Source organism: Myotis nattereri (assembly GCF_964212035.1).
Source record: "Myotis nattereri genome assembly, chromosome: 3".
Classification (NCBI taxonomy): Eukaryota; Metazoa; Chordata; class Mammalia; order Chiroptera; family Vespertilionidae; genus Myotis; species Myotis nattereri.
In genome coordinates this window covers 10225496-10253315 of record NC_138077.1, presented here as the reverse complement: position 1 = coordinate 10253315, position 27820 = coordinate 10225496, and the positions used below count along the sequence as shown (strand labels likewise).

Here is a 27820-nt window from a genome sequence, read left to right as displayed (position 1 = left end):
TTCGTTTATTTAAAAATATTTATTGAGATGTACTATGTGCCAACACGATTTATTTGGAAGACATCTCTACAAGGTACTACCTCATGCAGAGCCCAGCGCATGCACTGCCACCCCAGGTCCTGCACGGCTCTGTGCAACCCCACGTTCGGCATGGTGAGTGGATGAACTGAGGGCAGTAAGGACACCAGTAACACATGATGCACGAACAGTCACTTCACAGGAGAACAAGGTTGACGCGCGTCCTATGAGTGCGGAACTAGACCTAGCTTAGGAGCACTGTGCCCCAGCCTGTCCACAGGTGGGCACTGTGGACAGCACTGTGGACACCTGGAAACACAGCTACCTCTAGAGGACAGACACGGGCCGTGACTGGCGGGGCAGCCCGAGCGTTTGTCGTGGGGCCACAGAGAAGGGTGTGACCGCCTGCAAGACAGAGTGAGCGTCCGCAGGTTTCACAAGAAGGAGTGTTCGCATCGGGTGTGAGCTCCTCGCTCTGCTTTCCTCCAACAAGCTCACACTGCTTCCCAAAGAGAACTTCAACTGTCATCTCCAGATCGGAAAGACTTTTTCTCCAACCTGAAAAAGACAAAGAAAACAAGTCAATCAAATAGCTAATCATTAAAGTTTGATTAACACGCAGTATTTCCTAGTAATAATTTAATATTGGACAAGAGAGTGGCATTCAGGTGCAGAATTTTTTTAAATGACAAACTTTTTAACATAAAGTTACCGAAAAGCAAAGCACAAAACAGGAATCAAAAATAATGAGAGTCCTAGTGGGTTTCGCTCAGTGGATAGAGCGTTGGCCTGTGGACTGAAGGATCCCGGGTTCGATTCCAGTCAAGGGCACATGCCTGGGTTGTAGGCTCCATCCCCAGTAGAGGGCTTGCAGGAGGCAGCTGATCAATGATTCTCTCTCATCATTGATGGTTTTTTCTCTCTCTCTCCTTCTCCCTTCCTCTCTGAAATCAATAAAAATATATTTTTAAAAAATAAACAATGAGAACCCATGTGATGATTTTCTTTTCCCTCCTACATTAAGCCCAGGTCTGAAGAAGAGAATCCATTTCTCAATGGCCTCTGAAGCGTAAGGCCCGCCAACTGCACTGTTTCACTTGTGGGAACAATGGCTCTTCGGTCCTCAAACTGCCACCTGGTCAGACCATGTCCCTCACGCCGCACAGCTGCACACCCAGCGCCTGTGGGCACCACGTGTGTGCCAGGCTGCACGATGGCTCAGCCCTCGGCCCCTTCTCTCCACCCATGGCTCCCGGACACAGAGCGGCAGCCCCAGCCAGTCTGGGCCTCCTCTCACTGACCAGCTGTGTCACAGAACAAACCACTTACCTGCCTGCACCTCCGTTTCCTGTTCTGGAAATAACAGCATCCACTGCCCATCATGGGAATGAGAAAACGATGCGGACAAGGCGTGGCCGTGGCGTCTGGCCAGGGCAGGGAGCGTCCGCCACGGTGGTCACCGCCGCCCACCCCCCGCCCAGCGCCACAACACACGCCTTCACAGCTGAATAGCTTACTCTCTGCACCGTGGGGTCCTGTCTGGAGGTGACAGACCAGCTCAGAGCGACGGACATGTGCCTCCTCCACACTGGGTTTCTCTGCAGCACAATCGAGCCTGTGAGCACATCCCCTGCGTGGACGGGGACGGGCTCGTCCATCATAAACAGCACCTGCTTCCAGTGGGTGGTCCTGCAAGACACAGGGGTGGCATTACTGGAGCCCTCCCTGGGCCCGACTCAGGGTTTCCACAGGGCAGACACAGCCCAGCGAGGACACGGCTGCTGGACACTGCTCAGATCCCGGGAGTGGGGAGGGCGGCTCACCCTGGTGGCCCCGGGGACACTGGGGTGCTCAGGACGCATGGCCAGACACGAGATCCCCGTATGGTGCCTGTTCCCCAGCCCCTCAAAGGGTCAACCCGGCCTCCATATCCCGACACAGCCAGTGTCCACCCCAAGTCACCCAGCTCTTTCTCTGAGCCACTGATGCCCGCGGTTCTAGTTTCCGCAGCTAAGAAGAAATACACACTGAGGTAACTGTCCAAAACACGCTATTTCTGTGAAAGTCAGATTGCTGCGTACAACACACTGTGACATCTGGGGGGAACAGTAACACTCTGGGACCCTTTAAGTTCTGCAGGCTCATCCCCTGACATGTCCTCTCCCCGGCATCCAATGTGGCCCCAGATCATGCCCAGCTGAGGCAACGCACGGGCCACCTCCCTCCGCCACCATGGGGGTCTCTTTCCCTGGCCCTTCAACGAGCTTGAGTCCTCTGGCTGTGCCAGGCCCACCGCCACCCTGTCCCTGCTACCGCCTGCGTGTAGACAACCCACCGCAGACACTCAGGTGGAGACGGGCCCAGGCACACGGCGCTCACCGCTGGCTCCTAGGTGAGCGCTCGCATCTGTGCCGGGCCCCAGAGGACTGGCTGCAGTCCCAGCCCTGCAACCTCCACAGGGCATTCTGGGCAAGCAGCTCTCGGCCTCACTCGCCGGGTCCTTCAGGCCTCAACAGCATAACCACTCCCCTCCCTCAGCCTTGCTCACTCCTAGCTGAGCCCTGTGCCTGAGGGCGTGTCCAGGCAGTTACTGAAAGCCCCACGAAGGCAGCATTTCCACGGGCTGCTGGGTCAGCACCATGAGCAGACGTCGGCCCCGGTGTGGGCACAAGTGTGCGGCCACAAAACGCTGTGTCTCAGGAAACACCTGCCTTCGGCAACAAAGTCTGAGTAAACACCCCTAGAACGCTGCTACCTATGAAAAGCTGCAGCAGCCGGCTGCGGTGGCTCAGCGGTTGGGGTCGACCTATGAACCAGGAGGTCACGGTTCACTTCCCAGTCAGGGCACATGCCCAAGTTGTGGGCTCCATCTCCAGTGTGGGGTGTGCAGGAGGCAGCCCATCACTGATTCTCTCTCATCACTGATGTTTCTATCTCTCTCCCCACCGCCTTCCTCTCTGAAATCAATAAAAATATACTTAAAAAAGAAAAGCTGTAGCAGCGTTTAGGGCAACTGAGAAGACAACGCCTGCTCAACCCCGAGCCCCGCTCTGTTCATCCAGGGGGCCCAGGAGCAGCCTGAGGAAGCCAAGTGCAGGGGCGAGTAGGGGCACAAGAGCCCAACTCACCTCCACCAGCCTGGGCCCCGGCGCCCACCCACTGCACACCTGGCTCCACATGGCAGCTCCCCAGCCCAGGGTCAGCTGGTCTAGAGATTTTAAGTCAACGTTCACTATTACTCGATCTTTAAATTCATGACTCTGTCGTGCTTTTTGTCAGGCCAATAACTTGAAGGCAAACCCTTACGCTCCACGGGCACCCGTGCGCCAGCGGGAGGAGCAGACACTCACGGATGGAATGGTCCCGTGCTCAGCACCAGCTGTGGCTCCTCCTCCTCCAGGTTCTGAAAGCGGACACTGAACCAGGCCGTAAATCCATGCAGAGTGCCGGCTTTCTTGATATCAAAGCACAGCTCGCCTTTCATTGTCTGTGATCAGCCAAACAAAAAGAAAACGGACATGGGTTCATAGGCCCGTGACACAGGCTACCTCAGCTCTCTCTGAGCGAGACTTGGCAACCTCTCCCTCCGCTTGGGCACATTTCACAGATCCCACCACACTGCCGGTACCACCCATCTCAGCAACTATGAAACAAACCTGTCACTTGCTAGTTTAACTGGACACGTCAAAAAACCATTCCCTAATATCCTCCTAGGGAAAGTAGATACTAAAACTTGCATTGTGAATTCAAATGAGCAGATAATCAGAAAAGGGTTCAAGCAATCTGGGTATCATTTGCCTAATTTTCTGCCCCAAAATTCGTGAATACCTTCTCTTCTCAGTTCTTTGCATAAAAAGTTCAAGGCTGGGTCTCTACAATTGTAGCTGAAACTAATTTAAACCTCAAAATTTCAGTTTGCATACTGATTTACCATCTAATTCCCAGTTGGGGTTTGGTGAGGGATGGTTGGTTGTGTTCAAACATTGTCTTCCCCAAAGGGATGGTACTAAACCTACATATGCCCTTATGACAAGAGAAAGTAAGTAAAAGAAAGAACTAAATTTTGTCAAGGATAGCTAAAAACACTTAGAAAAAAATTTTTGTTAAAATTCCATCATGAGCCAAGCCAGTGTGGCTCAGTGGTTGAGTGTTGACCTATGAACCAGGAGATCACAGTTCGATTCCTGGTCAGGGCACATGTCCAGATTGTGGGCTCAATCCCCAGTGTGGAGCATGGAGGAGGCAACCAATCAATGATTCCTTCTCATCATTGATGTTTCTATCTCTCTCCCTCTCTCTCCCTTCCTCTCTGAAATCAATTTAAAAAAATATTTTTTTAAATTCCATCATGAAATTGGATATAATTTATTTGAATCTGAAGATGCTGATATTAAACTTAAATCTTTAAAAATAATGGAAGATGTTAAAGAGGTTAACTAGAAAGAAAATAATGTAAACATATAAAAGAAAATCAGAATAGACCATAAGAAAAAAAGACTATGGGAAAATCAATAGCAAAAAGCGTATAAATCTGTTTCCTTCTATAACAGGTTTCCCGCGTGTGTGCACCAATTGCACAGCCTCACCTCCAGTTCAGCAATCTGCACCGTTCTCATGTCCAGCTGTAATATAGTGCACGGCTCAGAGAGACAGTCTTCTGGTTTCAAAATGTGGTTATACTTGGGCTTCGAAAAAAACTCCTTAATTGCTAACGATCTGGGGAAAAGGTCAGAGCAATTACTCAAAGCCATCACCAACAGCTCCGGTTCGGACACACGTGACAACAGGACATGCCTTTTCTCTTCTGTATTAGCAGGAACTCTACACCACTGTCTGCAGCCCTGAAAGCCCAACTCTGGGCCCCTCCTCACCCCCCGACCCTCCCCACAGGCCAGGCAGCCTGAGTGCAGCAGTGGGTCCCTCCCCCTGACCATCTGCACAGACCAAGCAGCCGGAGTGCAGCAATGAGGCACTTCCCTTTTGCCCTCTTCACAAGGTCTGAACACATAGAAAGCAACCTTCACCATATACCCAGGATACACAGGGTACAGTGTGTGTGTGTGGGGGGGGGGGGGTTTAGAATCTATCCTATATAATAAAAGGTTAATATGCAAATTGACCAAACAGCAGAACGACCAGTTGCTATGACACGCACTGACCACCGGGGGGCAGATGTTCAACACAGAAGCTGCCCCCAGGTGGTCAGTGTGCTTCCACAGGGAGAGCACTGCTCAGACAGAAGCTGGGCTCACGGCTGGGGAGCGCAGCGAGCCTCTCCCGCCTCTGCAGCAGTGCTAAGGGCCCCTTGGGGGATATCCAACTGCCTGCTTAGGCCCACTCCCCTGAGGGCCTAAGACAGCAGTTGGACAACCCCCAAGAGGTCCCAGACTGTGAGAGGGCGCAGGCCGGGCTGAGGAACTCTGCCCCCCCCCATGCACAAATGTCATGCACCAGGCCTCTAGTGTTATTATAAAATACCTTTCATGGATCTTCTATTATACAGCAAATAAAAAATATATTCCTGTTCTAGGTTATTCCTTAATAAATGCAGTGAATCAGCAGGACTGAAGGCACCCTCTTGGGCCTGACTCTCAGGAGACACTGCTGGATCTCCTGCACAGCCCTTTGCATGTCCTTCCCTAACATTCCATTTCACAGGCTGAACCCTGTGTTTGCCAGTAAGTAATCAGTTATTCACAGAAATGTTTCAAAAATTAAGGACAGCAGTAACTTCTGAAATAGCAAATAACGGTAAACATTTTAATAAAGATTCCACTATATGTACATATTTTAATAGTTTTATCAGATGATAAAAACAGGTATGCACTTATAAGGATTAAAAATATATGGCATATTAACACAAAACTCTCAAATCCACACAGAATTAGGTTTTAATGTGTGGTGTGAGAGAAGGGACAATCAACTGTCCCGGGATAACTGGCTGCCTGCCCTCACGCCCACCTCTTCCATAGGCTACAGCTCTGTGCAGCTTCCTGTCCTGTTCTGCTCCTCTGTCTTTTCTGGGCGCAGAATCAAACTGCTTTAACGACACTATCATAGACGTTAATACCTGGCAGCATAAGAACCTCCTCACTGCTCTTTTCATAACCTACCCAGCCCTTCCTAGATGAACTACAGAACAACTCTGTCAGACCTTGCCCCTCCATTCCCTTTGGGCTCAGGGTTGAGGATGCAATGATTCAGTGTTAACTAAGAAAGATTTCATTCGTATGCATTACTATTGTCAACCCCAGGAAGAATATACCTGCTAAGAGCTCCTTGTGGCTACTTGGGCTCAAATACAGAACCAAAGTCTAGCAGTCATTGCTTACAGGGGCCCCTCATGCACTGTGCAGGGACAAGTAGCAGCCTCCAGCACTGCGCTCCTGGGACTGAAACTCAACCAAAGGGCTGAAGACTGCCCCATTCAACGAGAGCTGTGCAATTCTATTCTCATTTGTGTCTTTACTGGCCAATTAGAACTCATGGAGCTGACCACTCAGAACAGTGCTATTTGGACCAATCAAACTACAAATCTGGATTCCTCATTTACATGAAAATAGACCAATAAGGATGGGGGGGCAGAAACCTCTCTCTGTATAAGCCAGCCTCCCTCTGTGTCAGTGGATCACTATGGCTGTGTTTCCCTGGTTGGCAAACTGAGCTGCAACAGGAGCTGTGTTCCCAGACAAGCTGTTTCACTGGATCAAGTCTCTCCTGTACGGCACCCCAAGTTGGGGACTCCTGTTGGCATTGAATTGGCAGCAGTGACCTTCAGTTGAGACTTATTTTTCTTCAATTTTTTAATAAAAAACAAAAGGCCCAGAGGCCCCTGTCTTGCCATCTACTCCCCATCTGCATGTCTAGCAGGCATCCAGGCTCACCTGGCCCTTGCTACAAGAATGGAAGTTTCTTGCAGCTTCTGACAAAGGGCCCTCACCTAACTCCCAGGGCTTAATTACCCTGGCACTCTCAGAAGCAGCAGCCAGCTTACGTTGCCATCCTTCCCCGAGGAGGCAGCATGGCAATGTGAAGGCCTTACCAGGAAATCAAACCTGAAGCTCAACTGTGCAAGTGTGTCATGTTAAAAACCAGGAAAGCAAATGTTCTGATCCTTATTTAAAAGTTATAGCTCTTCGTGGGAACATGTATATGTGTTTTAATGGCCCACGGATTTATAAAGGCCTCATCTGAAAACATTACATTATTTTTCCCATTATATTTGGGACCTTAGATGGCAGAAGACAGTGCAATTCCCATCACAGCTGTTATCAGTTTAAAGGCTTTAAAGGCAACACGCAAAATTCGTAGGCACATGAGTAAATTTAGATAGTTTCGTGGCAAGTTCTGTAACAGAGTACATTATTCTGCCTAGAAACGCCTGCAGCTCACACTGCGGGGGGCCCAGGTGTGCCTGCGGGTGCCTGGGCCCCGGACACTCACTTGAGAGCGCTGAGGTTGAACTCATAGGCGTTGTCCCAGAAGAGAACCTTGCTGCGGTAGTCTTTGTCGGCGCTGCAGGGCACGAGGTGCAGTGCGGCAGTGGTCGGCCAGATGATGCCCCCCTCCTTCAGCCATGCATCCCGGGCGTACAGGATGGACTCAATCATGAACTCAAACTGCATGGGAGGGAGAGACACATGGGAGACGGTCTGGGATCTTTACCAGCTTAACCCTCAAGAGTATTGCCAGCCAACAGGGCTCGGAGGATTTCTTACACCCACACATCAATGCTCACCCCCTATTGCAGCTTGGGTTGAGGTCACATCATTTTGAGTGAGAATTCAGAACTGGGCGTGGCTAACGGTCAGACTAAACCTTCACTCTCGTCCCACCTCGGTCCGTCACTCAGTAGTTACCACGACATGCTTACCCCATGTCGCCTGGACCTGAAGCTTGGTCGTTACCGCATGTGATTTTACAAACAAAACTGGAATCCTATAGCAATTATCTTTTAGTGCTTTTTTTAAAACCAACAAACTATCACCAACTTTTCTCTAAGTTTATCAAGAATCTTCCTAAAGCCTAATTTTTAACGGCCACAGAGTATTCTCTTATATAGTAGACTGCCACAGTTACTAGTATTTGTACTTTTCCCAATTTTCTTCCATTTTAAATGGTGTCATATACATTTTTTAGCATAAATTTATGTAAAAATCTTAGAATACCACTTAAATATTTTCAATGCCTTGTTTTCCTTCAAAAAGCTGTATCAATCTATACTGCCAATAAGAGTCTGACAGTTTCCCCAAAATCTCAATGACACTGGCTATCATGAGCTATTAGGTGATTTCTCAGCCAATTTGATATCTCAAAAATATTTAAGTTATCTCTTTGATTACTAGTGACATTAAACAACATTCATATGTCTGATCTTGTGCTTTTTCATGCCCCCTGGCCACCTGCTTGGAGTTATTTACCTCATACTTTTCTTACTGCCTAGTGGAACTCTTTATGAAACACGGATATTAGCCCTTTGTCTTATAAGCTGCAATTCTTCAGTTTCACTTACCTTTTAATAATCTATAGGTTGGTTATTATAAAGGACACATCTCTGGCCAAACACTTTATTCTATAGTTTCTTTATGGGCTTTGCTTTTAGAAAGACTTTCCCATCCTAACATCAGATAAAATTTTGAACAATTGTTTTATGTTCACTTAAAAAATGCTTAACTCTGTAACCCATCTGGGATTTATTTTAACCTATGGTGTGAAGAAGGACCTAACCATTTTCTGCAAAATAATCCATTGTTTCAGCAGCATCTTCAGACAATTACACATCCTTGCCTCAGTGACTGAAACCCCCCTTATTATAAACTAAATGCATTTATATTTGGGTTTGATTCTGAATTTCTTTGTCCCATGATCTCTCTGTCTCATCACTGTAATCACAACAGAGTAGGAAGATGGGCGGGAGAGGCTGGGGACCTGAAGTCTGAGGAGCTCTGAGAACAGGCCGGGAACCCGAAGAGGATGCCAGGAGGGCAAGAAGTGCAGGAGAGGGGCAGCTGCAGAGAACAGCGGGTTCTGCCTAAGGACATGGGGACATTACAGGTGGGTGAAACTGTGACAGCTCCCAAATTCACAACCTCTCTGTATCAGCGTCACCAACCCTGGGCCAGGCCTAGACCCCACAGGGACCCTTCCTAATAGGATGTCCCCAGGCACCTGCACAAAGCAGCCAGGCCTCCCAGGGCTCTCCACCTTCCAGGGTCCTGTCCTGAGTTTGGTGCCACCCAGTTTGTACTCACTCCTGCGCTCAGTCAGGGTCTATGCCCTCTCTCTCCTACCCCCCAAATCCACACCGCCTCCCTGGAATCCACACTCCCTTCCCCCAACCCAGTCAGAGGCCCCACCTGGAATCCACACTCCCTCCCTGAAACCCACACCTGCACCTGCACCTAGAATGGAGCTGCCAACCCCACAAGTCCCCTGCTGGGCCCCACCAACCACCCCTTCCCTCTTCCCACACCCCCCAGCAGCAACTCCCAGGACCCAATCTGGCCTCCTCTGTCTGAGAGACTACAAACCAGTCAGTGGCTCCAGAGGACAGGGAGCTCACCAGGCCCTGCGCCCTCCCCCACCCCCCCGGCCAGTGGGCCCCTGCCAACACCCCCAGAACACCCCTCCTAGTCTTCCCCTTCTCTGGCCCCTTCCCCTGCAACCTCCCATGGACCCCAACTGCCCTCCCCGACTCTGACACCCCCAGCACCCCTTCCTCAACCCCTAGACCCTGAAGACCTCACCAGCACTGCAGTCCCACTGAGGAATCCCATAGATGACTGATTTCTACTTCACCCCTTAAAAGTCCTGGACCGCAGCTGGCAGCCTAACACATGCACAGAGCACCTAAACCCACCACTGGATCACAGGGACACTGAATCCAGGCCACTGCCCCTGCCAGAGGCTGCTCCATCCCTCCTCTCTTCTCCTCCCCACTTCTCTTCCCTCTCCCCCTCATCCTCCTCTCTCTCTCCCCTCCTCCTCCTCATGTCTCCCACACTGTCCCACCTCCAGTAGCAGAGCTGGATGCTGGCAGCCAGGCATCCCCTAACTGCACTGGGCATGTGGGCGCATCTCCACCACAGGCCGGCTCCCCATGTCCCCATGGCCAGGAGGGACTCAATAAACACTAACTGGTGTTTGGGGGGCAGAGGCCAATGTCCACTTTATGGGTTATCGATGTAGTGAGTCCCTTGCCCCCCATGTATAATCTTAGGAATCCACAGATGTTATTAATAAGCCAAATTATATCATGGATGTTGAGTCTATTTACACTTTATCTTCAGACATCATTTCAACAGGGCTAAAGGCCCAATGGCATTGGCTGACATTTCCCCCAATCTTTACAAGCTATAAGAACTAGTAGCAACACTTATTTAAACGGATCTCTCGCTGGAAACATCAGCCACATTCCCCTCACGGTCACCCAGATGTTATTTCTCTGGATTTTTACAGATGCTAAATTTCAGATTGGGGTGTTTCACTTTAATGTCTTAAATCCTGAGCCAGAAAAGGGCTAGGCAGAGGGTCCAAGGAGAGGGAGACATGTAGGCCCAGCTCCCAGACCTCTCACTGGCCTCCAAGTTCAGGGTCTGTGAGCACATAATGCACTGTGCAGGGGAGGGGGTATATAACCAGAAAACTGTCCACTCCCACCTGGGAGACTCAGGGAGCACCAGGCCGGGTCTCACTGCCGCTAAGCAGGGGGCTGCTGGGAAAAGAGACAATGATGCTGCTTGCATCAAAAATCAGCCTTGTACATTAAACACTGAATATTCCCAGGTTCCCAAAGAGAACAGAGTTTATGTAGATCACTCATGAAAGAAAGAATACCAGATTCTTATAAAGGCATTTTTTTAATCAGTTAAAAATAAGGCACTAAGTCAGGGGTGGGCAAACTTTTTGACTCGAGGGCCACAATGGGTTCTTAAACTGGACCCAAGGGCCGGAACAAAAGCATGGATGGAGTGTTTGTGTGAACTAATATAAATTCAAAGTAAACATCATTACATAAAAGGGTACGGTCTTTTTTTTCAATAGTTTTATTCATTTCAAACGGGCGGGATCCGGCCCGCGGGCCGTAGTTTGCCCACAGCTGCACGAGGCCAACGTTCATATAAAAAAATCCATTACATCTGACCTTAGAGAAAACGTCAAAATTAATCATGATTTGTGAAGAAGATTCCAGAGACCAGCCCAGCCACTGCCCCGCCCTTACCAGCAGGCAGGTCCCCATCCACTCGGACACCAGCACGTCCACCTTCTCCGGCAGCACCACGTCCTCCACCTTCTGCTGGAACACGGTGATGATGTCGGCGAAGCCATTCTGCATGACCAGCTGCCCCGTGTGCTGGGCCATCTCGCTGGCCTCCACCGCGTACACCTGCATGGGGCAGAAGCACCATCAGTGCATGTGCTGGCACTGCTCAGCCTGTCACCACCTCGGCTGAGTCAGAACCTGCATCGGAGAATCGGGCAAACGGCAGGGACAGCAGGAAGGCAGTGTGCCCACGGCAGAAGGGCCAGTGTGCTGCCTGTACAGATGGAACCCCGGGGAGGGAGCTGCATCCTACTCTAACCCCACCTTCTACCTAACAGACCTGGGGCCGCAGGTGAACAGAAGCCTCTGCACCCACACAGGGCCGCCTGCCTCAAGGCCTGCTGGGTAAGGCCAGAACCCAGCTCCTGTTCAAGCAGCAGTAATCCCTAACCGACGCAGGAGGTTCTCGGCTCTCATCTGAGGACAGCCCGACTTTCAGGATACCAGTGGCTTCTGACATCATTTCAATCCAGGTTCTCCACAGAGGGTCCTGAGCACCATGTCCTGGTTCCAACAGGATCTGAACTCAGGTGGTCCCTGCACTGCAGCCTCACCTGTACACTAGGACTTCACATCTGCCTGTGCAAGGGGCTGCAACTCTGCACAGCCCAGGCATGCTTTAAATAAAGAGAGTGAGGTCTGTCCTGTCCCTGCCGAGTAGCCACTGCTCAGGGTAGGGACGACACTTGGACAGTGACCTATACATGTGGGATGCATGTGTTTCTATATTCAAGGGAAATAAATGTTTCAAAAAGCTACACACCATATGCAGCTCACCGGGACATTTCCTATCTGTCCTATCACACCCTGTGCTGTTTGTGGCTCATTAACCAGTGTCATGCCCTCTGACGGGCTCAGCCTGCAAGGATATGCTGCCAACTTTGTCAACACGATGCCTGGTACACGAAGGACATGTCACCGAGACTCGTTCCTACTCACTGCTCTGGGCTGCGCATAATGTGCACAGAAGAGGCTGATGATCCCGGTCCCACAGCCGACATCCAGAATCACTTTGTCTTTGAGGGACGCCCTGTTCTGCAGGATCACGTGGTGATATTTAGTTGTTCGTGGCTGGTCTGTCAACATCTCCAGGTGAAGTTTCTACAGGAAAAGCAGAGTGCGAGTCATTGCCTATAATTAGAGCTGCACCGAGCTGTGGTTTACGGTGGAACATGGGGGCCTAAGTTAACCCTCTCAACCCCACATGTAAACACATGAGCAGTCAAAAGACTAAAATATGCCAACAGAGAAAGAGTAAACAGTGAAGGAATAAGCTGGAAGTTTCTGGACTCCTTCAGCCTCAGTGAGGTGCCTGCAGCTTCTCCTTGCACCGCCCAGCGAGCCAGGTGAGCGAAGAAGCAGACGTGGACCACTAGCAGGCAGAGCAGGCGTCACCCTCCTGATCACGGTTCCCACCGGAGACAAAAGGAACTGCCACATTCCCAACCAGATACAACTTGGCTGAGTACCCACCAAGAAAGGGCGTGGACAAGCCATCGGGAGAGATCCTAGAGGAGAAACACAGGGCCCCACCCCAGAATCCTCTTCACACAGGGCCCAAAAGTCACTCCCACACATAAATCTGTCCCTCATTTGCTTGAAGAGAGTAGAAACTGTAGTTCTGGAGGGAGGTGACAACCCTACTGATCCCTGGGGGTTCAGCTCAAGGCTCTCAGGCATGTACAGAGGAAATAAAACATCTGAAACTCAAGGACACACCCCCTGGGAACTGGGCCAATGCCCAGGAAGGTAGAGGAAGACTCCTCCAGATGGATCATGAAGCCAGATGTCAGTCAGAGCCCTGACTGCTGGAGAGGCTGCACCCACAGCCCCATCCCTGTGCATGAATTTCGTGCACCGGGCCTCTGGTAAATATATAAAAATCTTTTTTTTTAGAACTTTTGTGATTCCATTTTTACAATGAAATAGTTAAGTCACCTGGAATTTACTTGTAAAGAATAAGGAAAAATTTCGACTTGATTTCCCCATAAAAATCCAGCTGTTCCTGTATCAGTTATTGAACCTCCTTTTCTGTTGATGTAGAAATGTATATTTATCTGTTAAATTTCTAGAATCTTTCTGGAATCTGTTGTTTCACTGAGCTGCAGAAAACCCAGCCTACAAACAGCATCGCTTAGAGGGAGACACACAGCCAGGCCACCCAGACTGTTAGGACAAACAGGAGGTCTGAACGGGCCTTCACAAGCCCACCTCGGCTCCTCACAAAAACAAAGGGACGGACATAGGGAGATGGTAGAGTGGAGTCAAGACCCAGCTATCCTGCCGGCAGCTATCACCTCAAGAGAAAGTCAGAGCTAGGATGCGAGGGTGTGCTGGTACCAGGGGAAGGAAACTGGGGTAGCAGCATTAATATCAGAAAAAATACATCCAGAGCAAAGAATGTTTCCAGGGACAAAGAGGATCCATTCATAACACAGGATCCACTTCAGCAAGAGGATATAATTCTAAATACTTTTGTACCTAAAAACAGAGCTTCAAAATACACAAAGCATAAACCAACAGAATGTAACAAGAAATAGACAAATTCACAGTGATGGTCAGACCCTTCTCTCAGTGATTGATAGAAATGGACAGAAAATCAGTAAGGACATAGACTTGAACAACACTATCAAACAACTTAGCCAAACTGATATTTACAGAATGCTTCACCCATCCGTCTACAACAACAATACATAAAAAATATCTAGGAACAGGTTTAACAAGAAAGGTACACAACCTTGTATTATCAAAACCTTAAAACTCTGAGAGACATAAAACAAGGCTTAAGAAATGGGGAGAGTCAGCATAAAACAAAGTTGTCACTTCTCCTTAAATTAATGTACACTTTCATGCAATACCAATTAAAATGCCAAATAATTTTAATTATTTGGGAGGAGAGGACACAACAAATGATAACAAAATTTGTTTCTAAAAAATACACAGCCAAAGCTAGCCATGACAATGCTAAAAAATAAAAGCTGCTCAAGGCCTAGCTCTCCCAAGGTTAAAAAGCTACAATAATGAAAAGCATCTAGAACTACAGAAGAAATAAACAGATCAATGAAACAACAGATTCCAGAAAGATCCTAGAAATTTAACAGATAAATGTGCATTTCTACATCAACAGAAAATGAGGTTCAATAACTGATACAGGAACAGCTGGATATTTATGGGGAAATCAAGTCGAAATTTTTCCTTATTCTTTACAAGTAAATTCCAGATGACTTAACTATTTCATTGTAAAAAATGGAATCACAAAAGTTCTAAGAGAAAGATTTTTATATATTTACTAGAGGCCCGGTGCACAAAAATTTGTGCACTGGGGGGGGGGGGGGGGAGGGGGGTTCCCTCAGCCCGGCCTATGCCCTCTCGCAGTCTGGGACCCCTCGGGAGATAACGACCTGCTGGCTTAGGCCTGCTCCCAGGTGGCAGAGGGCAGGCCCAATCCCTAGGTGCAGCCTCTGGTCGGGGTCAGAGCAGGGCCAATTGGGGAGTTGGGGTGCCTTCCCCTGTCATGCACAGAGCAGGGCGGATCGGGAGGTTGTGATGCCACCCTGTCACGCTCAGGGTAGGGCCCATCGGGGGGTTGGGGCTCCATACCCTGTCATGCACAGAGCAGGGCCAATCAGGGGGTTGGGGCGCTGCCCCCTGTCACGCACAGAGCAGGGCCCATCAGGGGGGTTGGGGCTCCATACCCTTTCACACACAGAGCAGGGTCAATCAGGGGGTTGGGGAGCTCCCCCCTGTCATGCACAGACCAGGGCCGATAGGGGAGTTGGGGCACCGCCCCCTGTCACACTCAGGGCAGGGCCGATGGGGAGGTTATGGCTTTACCCCGTCACACACAGAGCAGGGCCTGTGGATGGCGGGGGGGGGGAGGTGGGGGGGGGGGTTGGGGTGCCGCACCGTCACACACAGAGCAGGGCCGATAGGGAGGTTGTGGCCCCGCCCCCTGTCACACACAGAGCCGCAGGGCGATCAGGGGGTTTGGGCACGCTGATCCCAGTGCCGGGAGGCCTCGCGGCTCCACTGATCCCGGTGCTGGGAGGCATATTACCCTTTTACTATATAGAATAGAGGCCTGGTGCACGTGTGGGGGCCGGCTGATTTGCCCTGAAGGTTGTCCTGGATCAGGGTGGGGGTCCCCACTGGGGTGCCTGGCCAGCCTGGGTGAGGGGATGATGGCTGTTTGCAGCTGGTCACACACCCTTCAGGGTGGGGGTCCCCACTGGGGTGCCTGGCCAGTCTGGGTGAGGGGCTGAGGGCTGTTTTCAGGCTGGGACTGAAGCTCCCAACTGCTTCTTTTTTTCTTTTTTTTTTTTTTATTCTGGGCCAGCTTTAGCTCTGAGGCTCCAGCTCTTAGGCCTCCGCTCCTGAAAGCAGGTATCTGGTTTGTTTCGGTTCTATAATCGAAACTCTGTATCAACTCCAGCTCTGAGATCCCAGTGGCTGAAAGCTGGTTTCTGGGGTTTTGTTTAGTGTCTATATTTGTTACAATGTTTGAAACTGCAGGCTCAGAGGCCGGCAAGGCAGGCGGGTAACGTTGCAGTCCTCCGTCATTGAAGCAAGCAAGCCTCATGTTAGTTTCAAGCTGCCTGGCTGCCGGCCGCCATCTTGGCTTGCAGTTAATTTGCATATCTCACTGATTAGCCAATGGGAAGGGTAGCGGTGGTATGCCAATTACCATGTTTCTCTTTTATTATATAGGACTAGAGGCCTGGTGCATGAAATTCGTGCACGGGTAGGGTCTCAAGGTCTGGCCGGCAATCAGGGCCTTCCTTCTGGCTGCCAGCTGCCAGACGGGGCCTTCCTTCGTTCTACGCCACCCCCTGGTGGTCAGCACATGTCATAATGAGCGATTGAACTCCTGGTCTCTCAGTTGAACTCCCGAAGGGACACTTTGCATATAAGCCTTTTATATATATAGATTTTATATATATATATATATATATATATATATATATATATATATATATGATAGTTATAATCTTGCAGTGAAGAAGGTCTTTAAAACTCACAATGAAAGGAAAGACAAATTAGACTACATAAAGATAAAAAGTTTCATGGGGGGAAAGAGTGGCAAGAGATAAGTATAATACATAAATACAGTCTAAACTGCTTATTTAACATTTAAACCAACAGAAATCAAAAGAGAAATGGGAAAATTGTATGAAAGTTTTCCCAAAAAGGAATACAAAAGGCCAATCCTATATAATAAAAGCCTAATATGTAAATTGACTGAACAGCAGAACGACCAGTTTCTATGACACACACTGACCACCAGTGGGAAGAACCTCAATGCAGGAGCTGCCTCCAGCCCGCAGGCCCCAGGCTACCCCTGCCCTGATCACCCTGCTGGTTGCCCTGCAGAGGGAGATGACTTGTGGCAGCGAGTGGCACCAGGCTGGCCAAGGCGGGTGCCAGCCGGAACCCCCCAATCGCCCCGCCAGTGGCCCAACAGATCAGCCCTGATCGCCAGCCAGGCCTAGGGACCCTACCCATGCTCAAATTTCATGCACCAGGCCTCTAGTAAAATATAAAAGCTGATCATTCTCACTTTTAAAAATGAAAATCAAAAGCATGATACCATATTTCACCTCTAAAATAAAAAACTGTTTCCCTGGAGGGGTCAAGGGGGCAGAGGGAACATATGCAATACTTTCAACAATAAAGGTTTTTTTAAAAATTGCTTCCCCTTATTTGTCGTAGCAACATCTTTACCAATACAGCTCCTAGGGCAATGGAAACTAAGGAGAAAATAAACAAATGGGACTATATCAAAATAAAAAGCTTCTGCACAGCAAAAGAAACCATCAACAAAACAACAAGAAAGCCCACTGCATGGGAGAACATATTTGCCAATGTTATCTCTGATAAGGGTTTAATCTCCAACATTTACAGGGAACTCATACAACTTAACAAAAGGAAGATAAACAATTCAATCAAAAAATGGGCAAAGGACCTAAATAGACACTTTTCAAAAGAGTACATACAGAAGGCCAAGAGAGATGAAAACATGCTCAAAGTCACTCATCATCCGAGTGATGCAAATCAAAACAACAATGAGGTACCATCTCACACCTGGCAGAATGGCTATCATCAACAAATCAACAAATGACAAGTGCTGGTGAGGATGTGGAGAAAAAGGAACCCTCTTGCACTGCTGGTGGGAATGCAGACTGGTGCAGCCACTATGGAAAACATTATGGCGTTTTCTCAAAAAATTAAAAATGGAACTTCTATTTAACCCAGTAATACCACTTCTAGGAATATATCACAAGAAAACAGAAACACCAGAAAGGATATACTAGTATGCACCCTATGTTCATAGCAGTACAATTTACAATAGCTAAGATTTGGAAACAGCCTAAGTGCCCATCAGCAGATGAGTGGCTTAGAAAACTGTGGTACATCTACCCAACGGAATACTACGCTGGTATAGAAAAGAAGGAATTCTTACCATTTGCAACAGCATGGATGGAACTAGAGAGCATTATGTTAAGTGAAATAAGCCAGTCAGAGAAAGATAAATATCACATGACCTCACTCATTTGTGGAATATAATGAACAACATAAACTGATGAACAAAAATAGAATCAATGTCACAGAAACACTGAACAGACTGTCCAACCTATGAGGGAAGGCAGGGAATGAGGGGGTAAGAGATCAACCAAAGGACTTGTATACATGCATATGAGCAAAACCAATGGACACAGATAGTAGGGGGCGGTGAGGGCATGTGCTGGGGGGTAGGAGCAGTCGGGGAGAGGTCAAAGGGGGGAAAAGGAGACTTATGTAATACTTTAAACAATAAAGAATTTAAATTTTAAATTTTAAAAAATTGCTTCCCTTTGATGCTGTGTGGTAGTGAAATAAGTATCCACACACCACTGGTGGGTGTACAATCAGTAAATCTTTTGGGAAGGCGAACTGGCAAAATCCACCAAAGTAAAAAACATACACACCCCCTATGAATTTACCCAATGGAAATTCTAGCAACGTTTAGCAGTATTCGTGTAGGAGGACATCCATCACAGCTCTGCTTGTCATGATAAAAAGCCATTAACTAAGCACAGTCTACCAACATGGTCTTTTTATAAGCAACACAATGCTCTGTAGCTGATATAAAGAACAGACCTTCAAAATAACATAGCTACGTGAAAAGAGCAAAGCGAAAAGTGTGTGTGGAATATTCCTTTTCTGTATGTTTAAAAAACTAAAACTGATATAGCTGAGACCTGGAGGAAGCATGGGCACTGCAGCTGAGAGGAATCGCAAGGTACAGGGGCCTCTCTAGGGTGCGGGTGAGGACCCAGACTCTGGATTTCATTATGTCTTTCGGAAGAGACTGAAAGCTCTAACCATGCAGTCATGCGCGGGATCCCTGCTGAGAAATGCATTGGGCGATTCTGTCGTTCACACATCACAGAGTGCACCAACCCAAACCTAGAAGGGTGTGCTGCTCCAGCCCCCTGCACACCTAAGCCACATGGTACACCACCATCACATACGTGGCCCGTCATTGACGGAAACATCATTATGTGCCACGTCACTGTACATATGTTAACAGTTCTTCATTGAATTTAGCATTGTTTATTGTGAAACATGGCATACCTACAAAAAGTTTATCAAATTCAGTTACAGAGCAACCAACACCAGAACACTGCTAGCACCCAAACGTTCCCATCCCAGCCTTGCTGATCAGAGACCCCGATGACCCACAGCACCCTTCAGGTCCTCAGAGCAGCCAGGTCCCTGATCTCCTTCAGAGTTTCGCTATTGCGTATACTCATCATAAGCAATACCTTTTAATTTTATATAATTGAATCAAACGTTAACTGTTCTTTGATGTCTTCCTTCTTTCACTCCACATTAGGTTTGTAACAATCGATCTGCAAGTATCAGTTTTGATCTAGTTTTGAAATATAAATGGGGTTGTCTGGACCATAGGATTATGGGTCTTTATCCATATTGAAAAAAAAATAGACTAACACGTTAGTTATTTAGAGGTATTATTATTATTGTTGCTATACCCAGTATATCTTTTTTGTATTTTCTTTTTAAAGTAAAATTGATAACTTTTTAAAAATACTGAGAAAGTTCATAATCTCATTGCTCAGATAATATCCCTAAACCAGGAGTCAACTAACACTACAGTCCATGGGCCAATCCAGCCCACCACCTGCTTGTGTATGGCCTGCAAGCTATGGATGGCTTTTACATTTTTAAATGATTTTTAAAAATCAAAACAAGAATATGACACATAAAAATTATATGAAATTCTTGCCGAAACCGTTTTGGCTCAGTGGATAGAGCATCGGCTTGCGGACTGAAAGGTCCCAGGTTCGATTCCAGTCAAGGGCATGTACCTGGGTTGCGGGTACATCCCCAGTAGGGAGTGTGCAGGAGGCAGCTGATCGATGTTTCTCTCTCATCGATGTTTCTAACTCTCCATCTCCTTTCCTCTCTGTAAAAAATCAATAAAATATATATATATTTTTTAAATTATATAAAATTCTAATTTCCGTGTCACAAAGTTTTCTTGAAATACAGCCATGCTCGCTTCTTTATGTTCGGGGACTGCTTTCACACTACGATAGCAGAGCTGAGTAGCCTGGGATCAAAGCGTGTGGCCTAACAAGCCCTGCTCTCAACTGAGATGAGTGGAAGCCCAGAAATTATTTTGACAAGTTAGAGCGTGGCCAGCTGAACAGGCGATCGGAAAGCAATACCAGGGTTCCGTAGCTGCCGAAGTACTCCTCATCCTGCCAGGTGTCCTCGGGGTCACCCTCCTCCAGGTCCTTCCCAAGGTGGTTCGCTGGAATGTACCCACAGTAACCGGCGCGCTCGCCCCACCACCAGTCAGCAGTCGTTTGTCTCAGGATGAGAATTTTCTCTCCTCTCAGAAAACTGAGCTGGAAACACATATGCAGAAGGGAAAATTCAAGAAAAACTTGTAGCTGTCATTTCAACTGTGACTTTGTAATAAATCCCCTATCACTGGGGCCCAAATCCCAGCATTTCAAAAAGAAGTCAATAGGCAATTATACCAAGTGACAACTTACGAAAATGGCGCCAGGATTTAGAGATTTTTGTGGCTAATCTATCTACATGAAAGAAAAGCACAGCTTAATTGGTATTTTTTAAAAGAAAGATTAAACATTTTCAAATGACTTAGGACAGAAATTCTCAACAGCCTCTCCACTGTTACTCAGCTATGGGATAGCCGATGATGTGACTGGAGGCTTCGGCTAGGAAATTCCTGTTACAAAGTAACTTGAATAGGGTGCTTTTATTTTATAACCTTACTTTTCAGTAGCAAGGATAGGTTCTTAATCACAGCTGCCAAGCAGAAACTGAAGCAGGTAATTCCTCCCCCATTCCTCACACAGGTATCCTTCACATCAGGCTTGGGATCACAATTCGTTAGGCTGGGAAGGAAGGATCGACCACTCACAGGACTCACGTGGCTCTAAACATCTGAACACTTCTTTCACTTTAGCATGACTTTCTGAAAAACTGCCTCTGTCATTTCACTAATTCCAAGCATGCTGGAATCCACAGAACATGGACCTGATGCACGCGCTACCTGTGTCTCATCGGTGGCAGAGTAGTCCGCGATGGCCACGAACTCCTCGGGGTGCACACCCTCTGGGAGGTGCTGTTCACAGTGTTCCACAGGTTCTTCTCTCCCCTGCTCAAAGCCAAGGAGAGAACAAGGAAATTATTACGGGCTTCTCTTTCTTTTTTGGGGGGATGGGGGGCGGCGCGGGGGGGGGAGCTCTGGGTTATTAGGATGGTTTGATGAAGATTCAACTGACCCAAGTTTTTATCAAACAATCGGGTGATCCTCACTAGCAGAATTGAGGGGTCTCACCTGCACTCCACCTTCACCTCTTATCTCTAGTACAAAATGATCTGCAACCTCAACAGAACATCAAAGAGAGAAACAAGAAAGAGGCATTTTTAGTGTCTATGAAGCCTGACCATCTGAAAGTGATGCCCAGCCCCAGGAGAAAGAAGTCCCGTCTCTGCCTGTCGCACTGTGGGGACCTCACGGGGCTTGAACACAGCGCTGGACAGGCCTCATGGGCCTCGCTGAAGGCCTAGGGAAGGAGCTGGTGACCTGGCACCAGGTATGTCACCTCACTGGACAGCACTGCCACTGACACATGCTGCTCAGGACCCAGAGGAGGGCCTTACACCTCAAGGACCTGCATGCTGCCCAGCTCCACTTTACAGCACCTGGGCCTGGCCTGGAAGACAGCGCCAAAGGTGGCAGAACCTCCAACTGCTGTCCAGCTCACTGCACCGACTCCATCCCAATATGTACATTTTTAACAAATTTTCCTACACATAAATGTAACTCCCGTGAATTTCCTGTGACTCTTTTGAAAGCACAGGAGTTCACAGTGGAAGATTCAAACTATCTGTAATCTCCATCGCTGGTTAGAGATAGAAACAGTTAACCCATTTATATCCTTCCAGGCTTTTTATCTAAAGTATACCTTTAAACACATGCAGACAGGGTGTTTATTGGGATCATACAATTCTGTCTTGTGACATGTTTCCACTTATTAAATTCTGAATATTTTCCTTCATTATTAAATACACTTCTAAACACATTTCAATATCAGACAGTATTCCATTCTATGAATTTTTAAAACTTATTTATCCAATCTTCTAGTTTTGAACATTTAGACTCTTTTCACCTTTTTACTATTTTGATAGTATAAAGAAACAATATAATTTATTGTGGGATTTATAACATATATAGAAGTAAAATTGTTACAGTAGCACAAAAAATGGGGACTGGTAAATGGAACCAATTTGGAGGATTCTTACATTGTGAAGCGGTCCCAAAAAAGGCTGGTCTAGGTTAAAGATTCATAGTGCAATTTCTTGAGTAACCACTAAAATAATATTTAAATGATACAGCTTAAAAGCTAATGGAAGAGATAAGAAAGAATTACAGGGAAAAAAATGTTACTAATCCACAAGAAGGCAAGAATGGAGAAAGGTACAAAGAAAAAATGCAACGTAAAAAAATAAAAAATAAACACAGCAAGATGGTAGATTTAATCATACCAGTCATCATGTTAAATTTTAATGGACTCAATACTCCAAGTAAAGGGTAGAAATTATCTGACAGAAGAAGAAAGACACCACTATAGGAGAAACACTTTAAATATGAGGAATTAGATAGGTTGGAAATATAAGTATATATTTGCATGTGTGTCATGAAACACTAACCATAAGAAAGCTGGTATAGCAATATTAATATAAGACAAAATAGATACAAGGCAGAAAGTATTAAAAGGTAAAAAGAGACAGATTTCATAAAAATAAAAGGACCAATTAATCTAGAAAACAAAAACTAATCCAAATGAATGCACCAAATAACAGATTCAAAATATATAAAGCAAAAAGTCATAGATCCCAAAGTAAATAAACAAAAAAACAGACAAATCTACAATCACAGCAAAGATTTCTAAAGCTCATCTCTCTCAGCAACTGATAGAACAAGTGAACAAAAAAAAATCAGAAAGGACATAGAGATTTGAATAATACTAATAACCCATTTGTCCTTAATGACATTTGTAGAACACTACACCCAACAATTGCAGAATATGTATTCTTTGCAAGTGCACATGGAACATTAACCAAAAGGCCTGTATGAGTAGGCCATAAAGCAGACGTGAATAAATTTCAAAACAATGGAAATTTACAAAGTATGTTTTATTTTCTGACAACATATAATCAAACCAAAATTAAATAAAAGATAAATAAAACTTCATAAGTGTTTGGAAATAAAACAGTATGTTTCTAAAAAGCCCAGCAATTTTCTAATTTCCATTGTGATATGTTAGAAAGTATTTTAATGGAACAATAATGGAAATACAACATATTTAAATGAGTGAGGGGCAGCTAAAGCAGAGATTAAAAGTTATAGCTTTAAAGCATACATTAGAGAAGAAAGGTTTAAAATCAGTGATCCTAGTTTCCATCTCAAGATGTTATAAAAAGAGAAAATTAAACTCAAGTAGAATAGACTAAAGGAAATAAAAAGCTGAAATCAATGAACAGATGAACAAAGAGAAAGTCAACAAACACAAACTGGTTCTTTGAAAAGATAAAACTGATAAAACCCTAAAAAGATTGATCAAGGAAAAAAAAAAGAGATAAAACACAAATTGTGTATATTAGGCATCTGTTCTGTAATGGAGGGTGCTATTATATTACTAAGATGAATATTACTGAAATAAATTTCAATGCTAACTTAAATGACAATATTTCAGTAAGTCAAATCATGACTCACAAGTAATCAGAAAACTAAAATAACAAGATACCATTTCTAACCCATCAGACTGACCAAAATTTAAAAGCCTGATGCTCTCAAGTGTTAGCACGCACTGTGGACTACGGGCAGACCATTGATCATTACCTAGTAAAACTGAAAACATGCAATCCCTTCCATCCTGCAATGCCATTATTAGAGCACGTGTGCACAAGGAGACAGGTAGAAGGATGTTCACCGCAACACTTTTTGAAATAGAAAAGAACTGGAAAAACAAGTGTCCAACAAAAGGGAAATAAATAGGATGCATACCTGTGGGAAGCCGCCCATTATCTTCACTAGCAGAGAGGTGTGGACTAGAAGCCCAGAAAACTGGTGAACCTTGGGCCCTGGCAAAGGTCAGAGCTATGCACCCACTGTTTAGTCACAGTCGAGACAATGGTAACTGGAGCAACTTCCTGACCAGAGAGTCATGTAAATTGCTACTGATAAGATAGTCTGTCTGTTACTGGAAATTGCCTGCCTAAGGGCTATAGGTGTATCCCACACTGAATAAAAGGATGGCAAGGCCTGAGCACAAGGGAAGTCCTTTCCCTTGCATTGGGCTTCCCACCTGGCCCCCAATATTTCCAAATTATTACTTCTTGTCTCAGCTCTGTCATTTGCACATGGCCCTTCTCCAGATCCCAAACCCTGAACCACGCAGGACGTGGATTCACACGTACCTAATACACACAGACCTATATATATATTTATGAATGTGATACATTCTTATAAGGAACACACTACAGGAGCATCCTAAAGGACTGAACTACTTCTATACATACATTAAGAACAAATCCCCCAAAGTAACATTAGTGGGGAAAACAAGCTGCAAGGTGACACACAGACTATGTCACCATTTAGGTAAATTCTAGAGATGCCAAGATAAGTTATAAAAAGTATAAAGCTGGTGCAGAAGCACAATATCCAATTCATAATTCTTAGTAGTGTTTGCCTCTGAAGGCAAAGGAAGATTGGGCCTGGGGTTGAGAAATAAACTTCATCTGTGGTTTCGTTTTATGTGCTGTATGTGTGTGTGTATTCTAAAGCAAACATGACAAAATGTTAACAAATTTTCACTTCTGAGCAATATGTACTTGATGTTTGCAATCTTACTCTATAAATGTTCAAGTATTTTTTTATATTTCTCAAAAGAAAAATGAGACTACCAAGGAATTAAAACATTTTATAATTGCCCGCCGGTGTGGCTCGGTGGTTGAGTGTGGATCCATGAACCAGGAGGTCCCAGCTTGATTCTCTGCCAGGGCACATGCCAGGGTTGCAGGCTTGATCCCCAGAAGGGGGTGTGCAGGAGGCACCTAATCAGTGATTCTCTCTTATCATTGATGTTTCTATCTCTCTCTCCCTCTCCTTTCCTCTCTCTGAAATCAATAAAAATATATTTTAAATATTTTATGATTAATTTTAAGAAATAAAATGACTCAACTATAAATAAAATTCCTATATATAAAAACCCAAGCCCTGACCAGGCAGCTCAGTTGGTTAGACTGTCGTCCTGATACACCAAGGTTGTAGGTTCCATCCCCAGTAAGGGAACATACAAGCAACCATGAATGCATAAACAGGTGGAACAACAAACCGATGTTTATCTCTCTCTCTCTCTCTCTCTCTCTCTCTCTCTCTCTCTCTCTCTCTCTCTGTCTCTCCTCCCTCCTTCTCTCTCTCTCTCAAAATCAATAAAAATCTTTTTTTTAACCTTAATGAAATTACAACCATTAGAATGCAAGGGAGAAAATGTTAAACTTGACATCACAAACCTGAAATTAATTTCTTTATAAACATTTATTAGAGAATTAATTTGGTGTTTAATTTTACATAATCAATATTCCTTGAAATTTAAGGTGATTTTTTACTGCTAACTTGAATGAAACTATGTGTGTCCCAGGCAAAAAGCAGTATGAGTACACAAATCTTTTCTAATGTATCTGACCTGTTTTAACATACTATGCCTGAGACTTTATTAACAACTAAGAAAATGTGCTTGCTTTACCAGCACCGGTACCAAAAATGGAACCCTAGGTTCGTGGGAAATGTTTACAGTGCCCAATTCAGAATGTCAACTGTAACTCTTACAGACACTGCATTTCCTGCATTTAAGCGCACCATAGTTGGTGGCCACCTTCCTAAATCCAAGGAAAGCGCTATCACTCCTGGCTGATCTCAGCTCTCTGTAATGTTCCCAGTGTTTAAGTACAGGTTCTTACAGACCAGAACTGAACTTACCTGAGATTCACTTCCGGGGCAGTCACCTGATGTTGCCATAGTTCTTTTAGGATCTGCCGCATAGCTGCCACTTTTAATGTTTCATCTTCCTCTCCATTTCTACTTTAAAACAGAGGGAATGAGACAATGATTTGTTACATTGCACAATAATTGAGTTCACCTCCCTTCTAAGGTCCATGAAAAGGTCCTCCACCGCGTGGAAATAAAACGTGTTATGCGTAAAGAATGAAACAGAAGTAAAATTTACAATCGCAATTCGTTACAAAAACAACTGAAAATTTATGAACTTCAAAGAAGTGTGTGTTTTCTTCACCAGTTTGCAAGGTGTTCATCGTATCCACTGGCCAAACGCAGACTGTCAGTTTCTGTCCCATCACTGGGTTGATTGAACACACAGCGCTGTAAATGGGAATCTTTTCTTGGAATGCTGTTGGCTTTCATTCCAATTAAACTTCCCTACCTGCGGCTTCCGAGTATTCCCACTCACGGGAACCAAGGTCTGCATCCTCCGAAGGCTTTTCCTTCTCGTTCTCAATTCTGATTTTTCCAGCGCCAGTGTAGTCCATATTAGACACTGAGGCTGTTTCTTTCAATTCTGTTTAAAATCCGTGCCTCACTTATCAATCAAGACCTAATAATTATTTTGTGACGTTTATCATTACAAATACTAATATACATACGTTACATTTTCATTGGAAAACACTGCACTGGGACCAGGGTGGGTCAGGGCTGGGCGGGGCCGAGTTGAAGGGGCGGGGCCGGGGGCGGGGAAGGGGGCGGGGCCTGAGCCGGGCGGGTGGGAAGACGGCCCCGAGGACCAAGGCTGGGGCGGGGCCGAGTGAAGGCCAGTCCTGCGAAGGGACGCAGGCTCCGTGCGCTGTGGGATGAGTGGCCCAGGATCGTGAGGGGCAGGTGGCCAACGAGGGGAGGCGTGAGAAGAGGAGGGAGTGAAGGGAGGAGGCGGGGCATAGGTGCCGCCGATGAAGGAGTAAGCGGCAAGAAAGTATGACGTCGGCTCACAGCGGGGGGCGGGGGAGGAGGTGAAGGGGGCGCGGAGCCAAGGGAAGTGGGCGTGCCACCGCGAGAGGCGTGGCTCGAGAAAAGGGCGTGGCGGGGGGCGGGGCCCTGTAAGGGGCGGGGCGCCGAGCTGGCAATCGGCCCACACAGCGCGAAGCCCTGAGGTGGGGAAGGAGCCGGGTGGTCTCGAGATGGGGAGGAGGCCCCCGTCCGCTGGCTACGCACCCGCCAAGCGAAGACCTCTCACTTGGCGTGTCCTGCCGATGCGCGGTCCAGCGCCCCGCGCTGCCCACGGAAGACCTACCTCAGCCGCGTTCTCCGCTGAGTTCAGTGTCCACACCGCTAGCTCTGAGGGGCGGATGGTGCCTGGCAGGAGCGCGAGCCGGAGCCACCGCCCTCAGCCCGCGCAGGCGCGATGCGCGCAAGCCGTCAGCGGAGAAGGCCCGCCCCGCGGATGCGCATTCCCTACGCGCCCCTCGGACCCGAGAAGCGGGGCCACGGTCCGCGGCCTGCGCAGGCGCGGTGCTCTCGGGCGCGGCGTGAAATGTCCGGCTCCGGGCGGGAGCCCCACGCAGGCGCACTTGGCGTGTCGTGACTCCCGCGGTCGCGCCAACCCGGGCGCGGCGCCCCAGCCGTGAGGTCCGGTCTCGTGTCTGCGCGGACCCGAGGCTCGGGGGCTGCCCGCCCGGTCGGGAGACGGGGAGCGGGGCCTGCGGGCCCGGCTGGCCCGGGATAGAGACCCGTTTCCGAGGACGGAGATGACAGTCGCGCCTGGACCCAGGACTCCGGTTCTCGTGCTTCTCTGGGAGGAATTCAGTTCGTCTCCCCGTGGGCGCTGTCCAGTGGGAATCGTGTGTCATTCTGTCCACTTGGCGAAT

General features: G+C 47.1%; 1 protein-coding gene across 2 annotated transcripts; it reads right to left on the bottom strand.

The window, feature by feature from the left end:
- On the bottom strand, positions 1-27820 carry PRMT2 (protein arginine methyltransferase 2). 2 transcript variants are annotated; one of them, XM_081087857.1, is made up of 11 exons: positions 27247-27820; positions 25926-26024; positions 20931-21035; positions 20074-20256; positions 12281-12442; positions 11240-11404; positions 7462-7637; positions 4605-4734; positions 3369-3505; positions 1536-1707; positions 1-576 (listed from the first exon to the last, which is right to left on the bottom strand). In XM_081087857.1, exons 2-11 carry the CDS (start codon positions 25962-25964, stop codon positions 544-546), a joined length of 1302 nt encoding a protein of 433 aa, XP_080943983.1. In that variant the 5' UTR covers positions 25965-26024; positions 27247-27820; the 3' UTR covers positions 1-543. The 2 variants fall into 2 exon arrangements, with proteins under 2 accessions (XP_080943983.1, XP_080943984.1); XM_081087858.1 differs by lacking the exons at positions 4605-4734; positions 7462-7637 and having other exon boundaries at positions 27247-27362.

What these genes read in the sequence shown, in the direction of transcription:
- PRMT2 (XM_081087857.1), bottom strand. Translation starts at nt 25,964, where the DNA reads ATGGCAACATCAGGTGACTGCCCCGGAAGTGAATCTCAG. An exon ending in TCGGCAGCTACGGAACCCTG is followed by an intron (nt 12,443 to 20,073) that starts GTATTGCTTTCC and finishes CTTTTCCTGTAG; the next exon opens with AAACTTCACCTGGAGATGTT. An exon ending in TGCAGATTGCTGAACTGGAG is followed by an intron (nt 3,506 to 4,604) that starts GTGAGGCTGTGC and finishes GGCTGATCACAG; the next exon opens with ACAATGAAAGGCGAGCTGTG.